This window comes from Manacus candei, unplaced genomic scaffold, assembly GCF_025592945.1.
Source record: "Manacus candei isolate 608988 ecotype Guabito, Panama unplaced genomic scaffold, ASM2559294v1 h1tg000088l, whole genome shotgun sequence".
Taxonomy (NCBI): Eukaryota; Metazoa; Chordata; class Aves; order Passeriformes; family Pipridae; genus Manacus; species Manacus candei.
This window is the reverse complement of record NW_026138136.1, coordinates 3,373,525-3,389,012: the sequence shown is the minus strand read 5'-3', so window position 1 is coordinate 3,389,012 and position 15,488 is coordinate 3,373,525. Positions and strand designations below refer to the sequence as shown.

The following is a 15,488-nucleotide window of genomic DNA, read 5'->3' as shown; positions in this document are numbered from 1 at the left end:
TTCTTCTGGCCCTTTTTAAAGCTGGGTACAACATTTGCTTTCCTCCAATCACAGGGGACCTTCCCTAGGCTCTGTGGTCTTTCAAAGATGTTGGAAAGTGGCCTTTTAAGGGCATCAGTTCTTTCTCCACCCTTGGATGCAGCCAATTTGGTCCCATGGACTTGTCTGGGCTGAGTTCTCTCAAGCCACCCCTGACTTAATCCTCATTCACAGTTAGTAGTTCTCCTCCTCCTTGAAACACTTCTCTAAGAAAAAAGGCCTGGGAGAGCTTCTTCTGGAAGACTGAGCAGAAGGTGGCATTGAGCACTTCTGCCACACCTGGGCCTGTTGTCACTAAATGCACCATTTGGCAACAGCCCCACATATTCCTCGCTCAACCTTGTAGTAATGTATTACTACTCCTATTAATGTAGAAGCAGAAACCCACCTTGTTACCTGCAACATCCCTTTAAAACCTCAACTCCATTTGAGTTCTGGTGTTCATGGTACCATCTCTACATGCCAAAGCAATGTTTTTACACTCTTCCTTTGCAGTCTGTCCCTACTTCTACCTCCTGTATACTGCCTTTTTGCATTTGACCTCTGCCATGGCTTCCCTGCTAACCCAAATTGGTCTCCTGATATGTCTCTTTGCTCAATGGTATAATAGTGTGCATGTTGGATTTGTCTGCATCAATCTTCATTTTATAAATTACCATTTCTTTGATATACAAGAGAACATGGGAGAAAATGTTTGTATAGAAATAATTCACAGGCTTTGAATACAGTGAATGTAACTTCACCAGAAAATAATACAGGTACAAGATGCTGGTTGACTTTTAGTTAGGGCAAAAAAGGAAAAAAAAGAACAAGTTAATTAAATCATGGAGATTTAGAAGTGATTTATCTTCGTGAGACCCTTTAAAACAACATATTAAAAAGCAAGTTTTAAATACATACACTGAAATAGTGGTGGGGGGGTGGTGTTCAATCTAGGAGTTCACCATCATTCTGGATTGCCACATAATGACTACTTTTATCTGGAGAGTAGATTTTTAAACATCAGTAGGGATATTAGTTCTTTTTGTATGCAGCAACACCCTGTCCAATTTCAGCTGTGGAATGCACAGATGGGTACACAGAATGATGACAATATAATGTCCCCTTCAGTTTATTACAGATCATAAAATTGCAATTAAATAAAATTTGTGATGTGACAACCTGATTTGCTTGTACACTCCAGTTGTATTGTAATTCTGTTTTTATGGTATTTGATACACAGACTTTGATTCTATTGTTTTCAAACAAATCAACAAGAGCTAAGTAAGTCTCAGAAAGTACATCAGAAACCCACAAAGGAAAACTATTACAAAAATACCCCCAAATTTCCATGAGGCAATTCTTTTCCATTTAATCTTCTAGATGGGGTATCATAGATTCTTCTAAAATTGACTGTCATCACAAAGGATAAAACTATCTCATTTGGTAAAGTCAGTTGTGACCACACAGAAATACACAGAGGTCTCCACATTAAAAAGAAATACATAAAATATTTGGTATACTTTCAAAGGCAGCTTCTCCATGCATGGTTTTGACTTCTACTGACTTCAGCGGAAAAGGCAAATAGTAGGAGGGCTACATGTTACAACTTCAGGATCTAAAGATGTGAGCAAGAGATCAGTTATCTGATACTTCTAGCTTTGGTTCTTACTGGGAAATAACAATTGTTATCCAGTATAGTATAGTAGCAATCAAACCCAGTGAAGGTCATACTGGTCAGTTATGCAGAACATCAAACTACCAAATCTGATAGAATGGACTGCAGTTGAATTTGTCTATGATACACAGATCCAGCAAAAATACCTCTAAGTGCAATAATTATGTTGTGTGGCTTTTTCATATGACCTCTCTTTACAGAAATAATACTACAAAATCATGCAGAAATCTTTTTAGACTGTTACTTTTTTCATCCCAGAATCAGATTTCTTCAAGAGAAACAAGGTGCTAATTTGTTTTATTTCATACTATGAATCTTAAGGATAAAGGTCAAAGAAGCAAAGCATTTATGTACCTTCTGATTTTTTAATTTCACTACTTTGCTATCCTTACCTCCTTTAAGCAGGGTAGAAACTTAGTCAGAATCTACACATCTTGCTGATAACTATTTGAATTGCATATGTTAGTTATCTATAATCCACTATAACCAATTCATAGGAATTCTAATTCAAGACCAGAAAACATAAATGCAGAGAATGTATACTGCCAAAACTGAAATTGCAAATAAATACAGGATTTTGGTTTGCTAGAAAAGCACAACCTCTCCTGTGAAACATTAAGTTAAGCCTTACCAAACCAGGTTTTCCCTCATTTGTTTTTTCTTTTCCTTCAACTATGTATTCATTACTTTTCATAACTGATAACAAGACTTGATAGGTCAATAATTACTTCCATTACAATAATGTGATAAATGTTTTCCAAGCCTTTTAATCATCATACACAGTATCAGGCAAAGATTCATGGAAACATGCTAGTTTCTCAGATTTTGGTATTTTGCCTTTCTCTTGTATACTATATAAAGCTCATTATTCAAATTGGGATTATATGGAAAATAAATTCCGTCTATCTATAGGTATATGGGAGTTATAAGCTTCCTTTGGTTTCACGAATTTTACTAAGAAGAACAATAAATGATGATGAATAACAAATAAAATCATACATTGATGAATACAAACTTATGACAAATGTCCATTTGCTGGAGAAGATTTCAAGTCTCAGACTTACTTGGCAGCAGCATCTTTTCTCAGCTGTTCATGTTTCATTAGGAGATTCTTCCTCTCTTGAAAAGCCTTTCTAACTTTGTATCCTTTGTAGACAGCCTGGATTTTGAAAGCAGCAATATCCTGAATGGCAGCTATAGACAGAGCCCCATGCTCTAACATGAACTGAATCACTTCATGGTGTTCCCCAAGCAAGGCATAATCAAGTGGAGTATACCTAAAAAAATCCAAACAAATCACAACAATTATTACTGATTCTAACTATAATGTGCATTTATTTCACCCTCATTCCATATTAAGGCAAGTTCTAGTATGAAGAGAGATTAAACACTGCTTTCAGTACGCTGTTTTACTAATTTTTAAGTATTGTTTTCCCATCCTATTGATTCTACACATTGTGATTATGTTTAAGACTTATTTTATTCTCCTCATATGGAAGTGTGGGAGGGACCAAACTATATGAAGTGTTTGGTCAAAATCTCCCAAAACCCCATCCACAGAATTAACTGCTTTAGTCAAGCGATCTTTAAAAGGTGTTATTGAGGTTTTCATATAGAAATCTAAAGAAAAAAGTAAGTTAAAACATTTTTGTGCTATTTCTATATGAATTTAAGTTCTGGAGACTTACTGTCAAATATGTCTTAGCTTCTATAACAACAACTGAGGACAGTATGACTGACCAAGCAGCAGGTTTAGATCAGTATCAAGGGATAATATCCTTTTTTAAAGTACTAGGAAGATTAAAGTCTGTTTCCAAATAGATACAGATGTTAAAAATATTAAATTCTTTGGGTTTTAAAGCCACCTAACCCCTTTTAAAAATAATTCCCAAATTTCTCATTGTCAACGCAGGATCAAAATTTACATATCTCCCTCACCAACACTGAAACATTAGGCAGAGACATTTAGTGACTGAAAATTATTAGTCACAGACCATAATCAAGACCATATAACATAAGACTATCAAATAACCAGTGTCAATGCATGCGATTGTGAAAATTAGGGCTCTTCTTGATGGTAACTTGCTAGGACGCAGTGCTGGTAAGCAAAGAAAAACAGACAGAAAGCACAATTGGACTTGCCACACAGCAATGATTTGATGGAAGGATTAACAGTATCTGAACTGAAGTGTCTGCAGGAATAAAGACAATGACATAACATGAAAATTTGTATGTCAAGGTCTGTTGCTGGTAGCATTTAAAGAGATACAGATTTTTGATAACCCAGAAATGGGAACTTCAGAAAGAACGTAATTCCAGTAAAATACATTTTTAAAGTATACGTAATTTTGAATATTTTAAAGACACAAGAGACACTAAAGCAAACTTTATGCTACTACCATGTGTCTACCAAGACAATGTATTCTATTACAGGTCCCAGTCATGAGGACCCATATTTTTAAACATAGATTCTATAACTCCATTAGAGTTACCTTTGAAAGTAAAAAAATCGCTCAAATCAAATCTGAATAGGGATTTGTATGACTGGACATTACCCATTCAAGGCTGTTTACATACACTTCTCTGTAGTGTCAGTTCAAAGCCTGTTATAAATTTTCTTTTCCACTGATTCTATCTAAAACAGATAGCTTTCAAATCCAGCTGGCTTCACAAGAAAACACATGAAGAAGACATCAGCCATCAGCTGTTATAAGGAATTTTAGCATGAAGGCGGTCAAACAGCAGCTAGCCTTGCATCACATGATGCACCCAGGATGGTAAATTGAGTTACAAATTAAATTTGCGAAGAACAACAAACCCAACACCCTCCAGACCAGCACTTGATCACGTATCTGGCAAGTAAATGGGCAGCTTAAAATCCTAGATGCAATCTCAGCTTCATCTTTTACTAATCTAATTAGCTTGAACCATTATGTTTGAATTTTTAACTGGTATCTCATATTGGACTCTAAGAAAGTAAAGACGGGAAGCCTCTGATTTTAGATATATTGGGAAAAAAATTACTATTTGGTGAAATTGTTACTGCTTAAAAAACAATTTCATCCAATAACAGATGAACCATATCCCTGAGGTTATTTTTACTCTCTCTCATAACACTCAACTTGATTTTTCTACTTTCCAAACTTCCAATCCCTCAACAGTAAAACCAGATTTGTAGATATGTATCAAGATACAATTGTGCAATTTTGATATACTATATATACTTTAGCAGAATTATATTTAAAGATTGATTCATCTAGAAATACTGGGGATCTCTTTTGTTCTGCACATGAACTAGTGCTCAATGGCAGAGATTTGGAATACTGCTAGTTATATTTTGAGTAATCTAGGTTTATACATACGAACATATATTAATGCCAGAAGGAAAACAAAAATAACTATCTGAATGTGGTAAACCACAGCTAAGGTCTTTTCTTGACATTTGAGCATCATTAGTATATTTCTACAGAGTAAAGATAACAGCAGCCTCCTTTCTGGCAAAATAGTGGCTTTTAATCTTACTTTTTAGGAGTAATTTAATTACAAATGTTTATTTAATTTTCTATAAAAAAATTACTAAAGAGAGCACTGGCACTACTTAATTAGGAACTAGTTATACTTTCATTTCTGTTTCTCAATAAAAAATAAGAACAAGAAGGGAAGAGAAATCTGAGTGTTTTAGAGTAGAGAATAAAAGAGAAATGATGGGAGAAGAAAGCAACTAAAAACTGGGATAAGTATGGAAGTATTAAATTTAGCACTGAAATACGGGGTTTCAAACTCCTTAAGTTATTTAAAATGTTGAAATATTCAAATTTATATGGCATACTGTTCATAGTTTTATTTATAATTATGAGGAGGTCATCTACTCTAAAAAAAGGCATTATATATTTCTGCTAATAGTAATTATCTTCACGGTCAGGTGACTAATTTGAACTCCACAACCCAAATCACTTTTAAAAAACTATTATTTATATGTCAATGAAAGACAAAGAAAAGAGATGCAAATGTGCTGTCTCTTTATGATTATAGGAGACTTTTTTTTTTTTAAACTAGGCCTTTAGAATACAGTTAGCCACCAGGTACTTTGTAATCACTATTTTAAAACATAACATTACATTTCTCCCATTTTCTTTCTTCTCACTGAATTCCTACCAAATAGAAAAGAAAAATTCCAGTCTCCTCCAACAGCAGCAGAAATGCCTTTTCATCCTTTGTCTGTACATACCTATTATGAACTTCATATAAATGAGAAAGATCTTCAATATATCAAACAAGACTAGAGTGAGTAAATACTTGCAGAAATCTCTAAGTTCAAGGTTCAAAAGTATAAACAGCTGAAGTTGCAATGTCTTAGTTAAAGGAGAGAAATTTCACATTAGAAAAGCAGCTGACACTGAAGTGCAAGATTACAGGACTCCTTTTAGATGCCAGATTAGGATTCTCTTGCAATATCTGAACACTTAACATTTAAATCGTAGGTAGCACTTCTGCTAAATTACAAAATAACACATTGAGACAAGCAATACCTCTCCTCGCTGTTCTCCATATGGTTAGGAAAGGCATCAAAACCGAGCAGCAACTTTATAGCATCAAGGTAGCCATTGTTACAGAGCCAGTGCAAGGCAGTTCTTCCCTGTAAACAATAGAAACAGAACAAAAATAAGCATTATCCCCAAACTCTATCATGCCACAATGAAAGTCGTAAATCATAGTGTAATTCAATGCTTTTCTGGACATGAAGGACAAACTAGTTCTAAATAAACTTCTTTATTAAAATAAGAAGAATACAGCACTTAAAAATTATTATTTTTTTTAAAACAAGATTACAACACTAGTGTTTTTTCACCTAAAGCAGCTGAAAATTAGCATTAGGAGACTAGCTCTAGAGTTGCTTTCTTTGCAAAAGAAAGAACTCATAATGAAAACCACTTTTCTGTTACTTGGAATTATCTATGCCCTACAAAGAATAACTACAGAAAAATTTAACAAATTGGGTGAAGCTCTTTTGACTGATGAGGTTCTACCGACTTCTGAGAAATTATGTCATATAAGAAAGAGATCTGTTACAGGTTGCACAATTACTCTGGCTCCTAATTTCACGAACTGCTTGAATAATGGCACAAAAGAACATATAACCTAGTCAGTGTTCCATTTTTTTTTCACCTGGATACAGTATACATATATGGATACTTATGTGGATTAGTAATTGAAACAGTTCTTGTGCAATCTCACTTGCAATACCTTACTTTCTTGCTTGCTCTGTCTCTATGTTAAAGAAACTCATTTTGGACTATAAAATCACATTCCTATGTCAGCTGTTAATAAGGAATCACAAAAGTTAAGAAATCAGATTATTAATATGACTCCTCATATAATCACACTTTGATAAGGAAAAATCAAAAGTGATATGGAAAAATACAAATCTTCAGTTCATGCTGCACATTAAAATACTACTTTTCATACAAGATTTTTGAAGTGGAGGCAGCAAAGATGCTTCTACGTCCCAGAAAAGAGAAGGATCTTGAAGAAAAGCAATATGTTTTGATGTATGGTTATTCTAAAGTTAATTATATACCTCAGTGAAGAACAACATACCTCTTTATCCTGGATATTTGGATCTGCATTGTTTTCCAGTAACACTACCATGCAGTTAATGTAACCTCCATAAGCAGCACACTGCAGAGGTGTTCTACCTGCATAATCCTGCACATTAGGGTTGATTTTATTTTCTATCAAGATTTGGCACACGTCAGCATTTCCTCCCAGGGCTGCCCAGTGAAGAGGTGAATGGCCATCTTGGTCAACCAAATCTACTCTTGCCCCTCCTGAAACAGCAAATATATTTTTGAGCATAAAAAGAAAACACTTTTGAATGCTAAGAAAAGAAAAGAATAAGTTTATGTTCAACTAGAACTTATTTGGTAAAATGGTAATTTAGACAAATATTTCTCAGGTTAAATCTGTTTTTAAATCTCTAATGCAGGCAAGATGAAATATTTACAGTGTAAGAATAATTTTTGGAAAAGTCTTAATTTTTTTCTTAATTCAAGCATGCTAAAGCTCTTTCATGCAGATAATAAATTTCTCTGTCTTCTTGCAAGATGTAAAAATTCTGTACAAAAATAAAACTCCACAAATACAAAAGCTTGAACCAACCAGCAACAATGACTGTCTATATCATAAAATATATAATTAAACATAACTTGGTTATGTTTACAAGGTTCTTGCACACACAAAAGCTAAATGGCACAGGGAGTGGGAGGAAGAGCTTCACAGGAGGTTAAAATATGCTTAGCAGATCATGAAGGGAAGCAGATTTTTCAGTAAGAAAGGATGGTTGATGGAAAACTTGCAACTTTTTAGCCTGGATACTTCATCTGTCCATAAATGGGATCATGTCTGAAGTAGGAGGGAGATGTTTCTGGGAAGCTAAAATGACAGAATTTCACATCTAGGATACCACTGTTATTTCACCATACTTCTTACACTTCAGCAGATATTTTACAGTTATCTAACACTGTGTACATTGTTAAAACCTGTTTCTGTCTACAAATAAAATATTGCTTCTAAAAACCAATCAGAGGAAAATATTAATGATGTAGGATTTTGATAGCTATCTGCAATAAAAAATAAAGATTCATTTAAATGGTCAGAAAATCTTCAAAGAAGGCTAGAAATGCTTTCTCACAAAAGTGAAGAAAGCTTAATTTGGTCTTTCTGATGAAGAAAAAAAAAAAAGAAAGAAAAACAATGATCTGCTGGGGGGAAGTGTTGCTTTGAGAGACTAGAATGTACTTGCAAGGGCCTGAGCAGAAATGAGCTGTGAAAAGAACTCTCCCAGTCTTGAAAGTTTTATATTTAACACTTATTTTGCACAACAATCTGATAATCTTTTACATTTACTAGTGTTATCCCACAAAGAGTACTTACAGACAAAACCCGTTTTAGGGAAGCAATTTCCTCCCCCCACCTCTTGCTCAGCTATCTATTTATTTCCCAGTCCCACAGAAAGCAGCACCAGAACTCCGGACAAGTTTGTAAAGTCATAAGAGCTGACCTTTAATGAGTGTTTGTATCACTTCTTTGTGTCCCATCTCACAGGCTCGGAAAAGCGGGGTGTGCTTCATGACATCCAGAGCATCTACCTGGGCCTTGTGCTCCAACAGCAATTTCACTGTGCTGACATGGCCAGAAAGGGCAGCGGCGTGTAACGCTAGAAGAATTAAGGAGTAGGAAAAACAAACCACAATACCATGAGCTTCGGAATTTCACAATTAGAACAGTCAAAATAAAAATTCATTTCAACCATTTTGGTGGAAAAGGTACTTTTCAACCACAAGAAACTGAAGAGTCCTAGCAAGTGATTATATAACAACATTTTCTTGCCACAGAAGCCATAAGCAGGATAACTGTTAGCCCTGAAACATGTTTCTAAGTTGCACAAATGGAAATTTTAAGCTTAACACTACCAAGATCGGCTTATACTGAGGATTTGTGGAAAATTAGCAGCTTCTGATTAAGAGAATATTACATTATTTACTTCTGCCTCTGTTTTGTGGCATTTCTGAGACTGCCCATCACCAGTGAAAGAAACCTTTAATTATTTCTTCAATGCTTTTCTGAAAATACCTTTTTTTCCTTTCAAATAAACAAAGTTGTCTCAACCAAAACTAACTATAGATTACCACCCAGCTGTTCCTGCTCCTCCCCCAGCCTTTCTGGAAAAAATTTTACACAAAATTTTGTACTAAGGCCATCATATCTTGCACGCACAGTATCTCCATCTTCCTGGTTTCTCCAGGAAAAAAAAAGATTACAAACCAGGTATTGCATTTTGTCTCATCTCTACAATTTATGATGTTCAGTTGAATGAAAACTACACTACTTCAGATACTTCAGAACTCAGAGTTCTAGATGTGGTGTCCTGTAACTGGAGGTGCTATTGCCATCCTGCAGGCACTGTCAGCTGGAGTTGAGGAAAATGTTGGAATACCAGTCTGACCAGTTCACAATTCTTATTGAAGGAAAGGAGAACTACACAGAGTAGTGAGATTTCAAACCAATGGAGGGCACATATACTGATGATTTTATTTACAATTTGAATTCAAAATGCTTTGGATTATTTCCTACAGTCAGCAACCAAATCAGACAACCTACATTCTCACACTGCCTTACATGTGGAATATTTTACAGATGAAGAAAACCAAAATAATTTAGAATAAAAACACAAGAGTGCAGTTCATAAATGTGCATTTAATACAGTGAGTTCCTCGTGAAATTTCAGAGGTATTCATCCTTAGTAAGAATTGAGTGTGCTCAAGCCAGAAAAATGTGGAGCTGTAAACAGTATCTACATGTCTTGTTTTATGTACCTACATGTATTTGTTTAATATTAAACCAGACAGGGTCAGGATCCAGCAGAGGCATTATACAGAAATACACATCATGAAGCCCAATGTGAGCTACTGCTTCTTGAACCGCAGCCCGAATATCAAAGCAGTCTGGCTTTTTGTATCTGCCAGCTACTGTGTAGCAGTGGTACCAACTCCGCACACCTTATGAAACAGTAACCCAGCACAACCTGTTACACAGGTACTAATAAAATGCTCAGGTTGTTCATATTGTCCATGAACCTAATCCAGCTGAAGTGTGTTGTCATAAAACAGAGTCTCAATATCAGTGATAGCAACTGGAACTGTGATACAGATGAATGAGGCACTGGAGTCACAGCCAGAGACACCATGAGAAGTGCTGCCTTAGTAATTGAAATCATGCTTTTGAGATGACACTGATGTTTAACTGTTGCAGCTAAAAAGCACAGCAGTGCTCACCGAGCTCATGAAAAATAAGCGCATCTCCAGCAGCCATGTGAGTGGGTGGCTATCAGTAGAAATTCAACAAGAATGAGATCCCTGCCGCTTCGTACATTGGGAAGGGCCTGGTTTTCATGGTCTGACCTCAAAGTAAACTCTAGGTTCTGGTTTTCGTCCTGAATTTCTTATGAAACCAAAGGCAGTAAACCACTCCATCAGATGACACATGGGGTGTGTGTAACAATACAATAGAAAAAGAGCTGCTGTGTCAGCTTGGCTGGTTCTTCCCCCCTATCACTCATTCTGACGCAGGCATCTCGTTTCGCACTTTGTGCTCAATATTTTCTTGTAAGCCAAATTTTCTGTGATGGAGTCACGGTGACTGAAGAGATTCTTCAGCCAGCTGGTTACAATAGGCCCTTTGTTCAGCCGACAGACAGAGCCCTCTCCATTGTGCGCAGTGACGGCAGAGCTATAAAGCTGCCCCTGTAATGCTCCTGCAGCGCTGATCTCTGAGAAGAGGGAAATTCCTTTCCCTTGGTGTCATTCTCCTACACAATACTGAGAGTCTCGATGTTCTAGCAAAGTTGAATGGAGAGCTTGCTCTTTTTTAAGTAAATGCAAAAAGGCTGCGTTAATGCAACATTATAACTGAGCTTAACTGAGTCGCACACAAAAGTCAGAAACACACAACCTTGAACTCTCCTCAGCAACTGTATCCCAGGCACGGTGGCATGTACACTATTTTCTACTAGTGCATAGTTTCCCATCAGAATGCAACGCTACTTTTCCCTTACCAAAAACTGGGAATGATTAAGAACCTTTGTAAAAAAAAATCAGAGAGTGATTTACTGGCGCGCTTCCTTTAATGTTTGCAGCTCCCTATAATAAAGCCCATGCTACTGCACTTGCTTGCACAATGGTTTAGTTCAGGCTGCTCGACAGCAAGCGACAAACAGCACAGTTCCCCACTTCAAGACTATTCGTGTGTTCTCCACAATGGCACTTTAAAGTAAATGGAAAACCCATTCAGTTCCTTGGATTAAAAGCCCTACAACAAAATCAAGATTAAGAAGTGATTACATATCAGTGCTACAAAAGGTTTAAGACCGAAAGATAATAAGCCCAACCACCTGAACTATTCAAGCATGAAATCCAGACCTGAGTAATTTCAGAAACACGATATGTGAGTACTGTCTGCAAAGAAGAAAACCTTCTGTAAGGAGGTTTGCACAGTAACTACATTACTCCACCTTAAGGTCTGAAACAAGTACTGTAAAGTATTTAAAAGGGAACTGTCAGGAAGTAGCAAATGTAGGTAAGACTGATAAAAGATGAAATGAGTACAATCATAGATTATATAGTTTTTAAAGTCATTAAACATGAAGACTGATATTTCATTTGTTGCAGTATTTCTTAAACTCAAAAATTACAAACTACCACAACTTGGAAAGACTGATTATTTTTCAGTTTGCTAAATTGCAAGAAAAGCAAGAATTTAGATATTTGAATAGAATTTTATGTTAAGTGTATTCTGTTTTTTGTTGAGACCCAGCATATCACCAAAGAAAATGAAAGAAATTCAAATTTTAATATGAAAATAATATTCGTACAATCTACGTTTAAAAATCCTGAACCACACAACCCTGACGTGACATTTATTTTACCATTTGTATGTTATTCGAAGTGCACTCTGAAAAGAGAAAAGCTGTTAAACTCATATCTTTTTTTCTTGGTTGAGACACTGTAAGTTTCCTAAATCTAACCATGCAGCTTAGGCTAGTTTGCATATGTATGCAGTCAACAAATACATGAAAATTCATATAAACAAACATTGCAATTATACATTCTTATCTGTTTAAAATTACATAGGAGAAATGCCCTTTATTGTATTATTGTATTTATTGTATTTATTGTATTATTCATGGATGTGTGGTCTGACTATGAGCTTGGCTGTCATTTTACTACTTATTATACACAGGTATACAGTTTTGCACTTAGCTTCTAACATTGTGACCTGGCTCTGTGTGGCACTGGGTAGTTCCTGACCTCCTCCTACACATCTTACTGTTTGAAGCTTCCTGCTATCAAACCTCTCCAATTCATGCCCAATATATCCACAGTCTCCTCTTTTTCTATAAATAATGCAGAAACACTTTGACACCTGTCAGAATTGTTATCCTGTTTTTGTTGAAAACACTACATAAGTACAATATTTATACCACAAAATCTTATATTTTTTCATGAATGAGATAAATTCATATATTATACAGGAAATTTTGAATTTCATTACTTGCATGCTTGAATCCTGAATCACTGTGCTGCATACCTATCTTTTGCTCTGGGCAGATAATGGGGTGATAAACTTGGGGGATATCAAGTTTGACTCACTTTTTGGACAACAGAAGTGCAATAGCTCTAATCTTTATTACACTACCTTTACAAACAACTATAGTACTTATGATTTTCATGATGATAATTTAGCCACTTCACTGGTTAGCTTGCTCTATATTGTTTCAAAGTATGTATTTAATGACAAATACATTTTAATAGGCATTTTTAGGGAGGGCTTTTTATGCAATTATATTTCATTTTAATCTTCAAAATACAGAACAGCTCTCCCTTTTCCAGGATCCAGATCTAGGTAGCAGCGTAGCAGTACTTCTTGCTATATTTCAAATTACCTGATACAATCCATGAAGAAAAGGTTTGTTTCTTTCCCACAATAAGGCAAAGAATTGACACTCATACATAATTAAACTAATGCAGAAATATTTTCAGGATTAAAGCACGCATCCAGAAAAAGACTAATACAGCTTCTAAAAATGTTTTTTCTGATGGAAATCACACTGACCAGAAATGTCCAGTGGCTCTTTGCTGTAAAGCATCTTACCTGTGCCAGCATATTTGTCTGTCATATTGATATCAATATCCAATTTTAAAGTCAGCATAGTCCTAATAACATCATCACTGCCTTTGCCAGCTGCCCACATGAAGGATGTTCTTCCCTCAAGATCTGAGTCATCTTTTACAGAAGGATGTTTCAAAAATACTTCAACTGTTTCCTGAAAAGAAATACTGTTGAAATTAAGATTTAAAGGAATCTGTAATAACAACAAACTACTGTCTCATTTAGCTGTTTATGAAGCAAATCAAAGCTTAGTTTTTCCTTTTCATGTTTATAAAGAGTAATAACTCAACAGGAGCACTGTATTTTCTGCTATGCCTTTTTCCTCACCAATAATCATAGTGCATTCTTAACTAGGAGTTTAACACTGACATTTATTTCATAATTTTTTCTTTTTAGTGTCAGACATCATGTGTTCATCATAATGAAGAAAAAGACACTGTAGTCACTGAGAAGAAAGCAATGGGAAAAATATTACTGCTTTATCAAAACACTACTGCAATACAATGATGATAAAAATCACAGAATCATTTAGGTTGGAAAAGACCTCTGAGATCATCAAGTCCAACCTTTTCACCAAACACCACCCTGTCAACCAGACCATGGCACTGAGCGCCACATCCAGTCTTTCCTTAAACACCTCCGGGGACGGTGATTCCACCACGTCCCTGGGCAGCACACTCCAATGTCTAATCATCCTTTCTGTGAAGAAATTCCTCCTGATGTCCAACCTGAACCTCCCCTGAAAATAATGTCCCTTCGAAATATTCTTCCAACATATTTTTTTCTCCCATTACAAATATAACTGCACATGCAAATATTTTACTTTGTCAAACCCTAATAATTTGACTATCAAAAAAAATACTTTTGGGGCAACACAGATATATTTCGTAATATTTAATAATATCAACAGGTTCCTAATTACTTAAATATTATAAATCAGAAAAGATTAAGAAAATCTTTACAACTGAGTTGAGACTTTCCTTTGCAACTGTTACACTAAAATCTCTATTTAAATCAAAGCAAAAACATTTATTTCTTCAAATGTTGTGTTTGTGTTAAGCTCTCAGTAAACAAGTCCACTTTTTTAACCTGCTACTAGATTCTTAATAAGTCACACAGGAAAGGAAGGAAGAGAAAGTTACAGGTGCTAGAAAAAGAATAAGGAGAAGATTTTCCTTTTTGTATCCAGTGCCTTAAAAGGCTGTGTGTTTAACAGCTAGAAAAAATCTCTGAAGAGTCACTGATAGGCTAGCCAATAAAAACTGAAAAAATCGCAGGTTTCGTTATTTTACTTTACATTGACATTTTAGTATTAACACTATTTTAGCCCTCTCCCTATGTGACCCCAAAATAGCTCTATCCCTGCTCTGGATAGGATGAGAGTTTCTTGTCTATAAGGAATTAAATGCTAATAATCACAAAGGTGCTTAAATACCCAAGTACTATTGATTAGTTTGAATTTATTTTCACTGCTACTTATAATTTCATCCCTCTAAAGAAATAGGAAATTTCTCATTTACCTTATGTTAATATGATCTAAGATCCTTACAGCTTTGTGAATTTAGGTCTGAACTATCTATTTATTGTACAATGGTCCAGCCAGAAACAATGAGAAATGGAAGCATTAGGCCTTCCACACTAAGCCTTCCACACAAACCAGCATGTGTTTGTAGCTCTGTGACCACCACTACACCACAGACACAAATGGCTTCTCGTTAGGGCAGCAACTCAGCCCCCTACCAATACTCTGCGCTGCTTGAAATCCTGCAAAGCAAAAAGCACTGTGGAGGCTGCACTTCTTCAGTATTAAGGCACATATTCGAAAAATACGAATTAGTAATTTTATTTTTCCATTAAGTTAAGCCAAGCAGCGTTTCTTTCAACTACTCTTTCCTTTCTACAGTTTTTAATTGGAAAAAAAATGGAAGAAAATCCCACAGTGCTATAATTGTTATTTTCCAAAATGAAGTTATCACAATTTGAAAGCAAAGTGAAATTAAATTACAACAGGATGATTAAGAACTCAGAAAACAGAAGTACCAATCAGCTTAATTCTACATGTACT

At 35.5% G+C, this 15,488-nt stretch overlaps 1 protein-coding gene across 11 annotated transcripts in view; it reads right to left on the bottom strand.

The window, feature by feature from the left end:
- The window catches only part of INVS (inversin), a 95,192-nt gene that overhangs the window by 20,893 nt on the left and 58,811 nt on the right, over nt 1–15,488 (bottom strand). For all 11 annotated transcript variants that reach the window (XR_007908602.1, XM_051812688.1, XM_051812687.1 and 8 more), the window contains 5 exons: nt 13,406–13,577; nt 8,757–8,912; nt 7,295–7,524; nt 6,226–6,332; nt 2,761–2,973 (listed from right to left, as the gene is read on the bottom strand). Coding sequence is in view for 10 of the 11 variants with exons in the window: in XM_051812688.1 (XP_051668648.1) it covers nt 2,761–2,973; nt 6,226–6,332; nt 7,295–7,524; nt 8,757–8,912; nt 13,406–13,577 (878 nt within the window). In the remaining variant the exon portion in view is untranslated. The remainder of the gene's footprint in view (nt 1–2,760; nt 2,974–6,225; nt 6,333–7,294; nt 7,525–8,756; nt 8,913–13,405; nt 13,578–15,488) is intronic.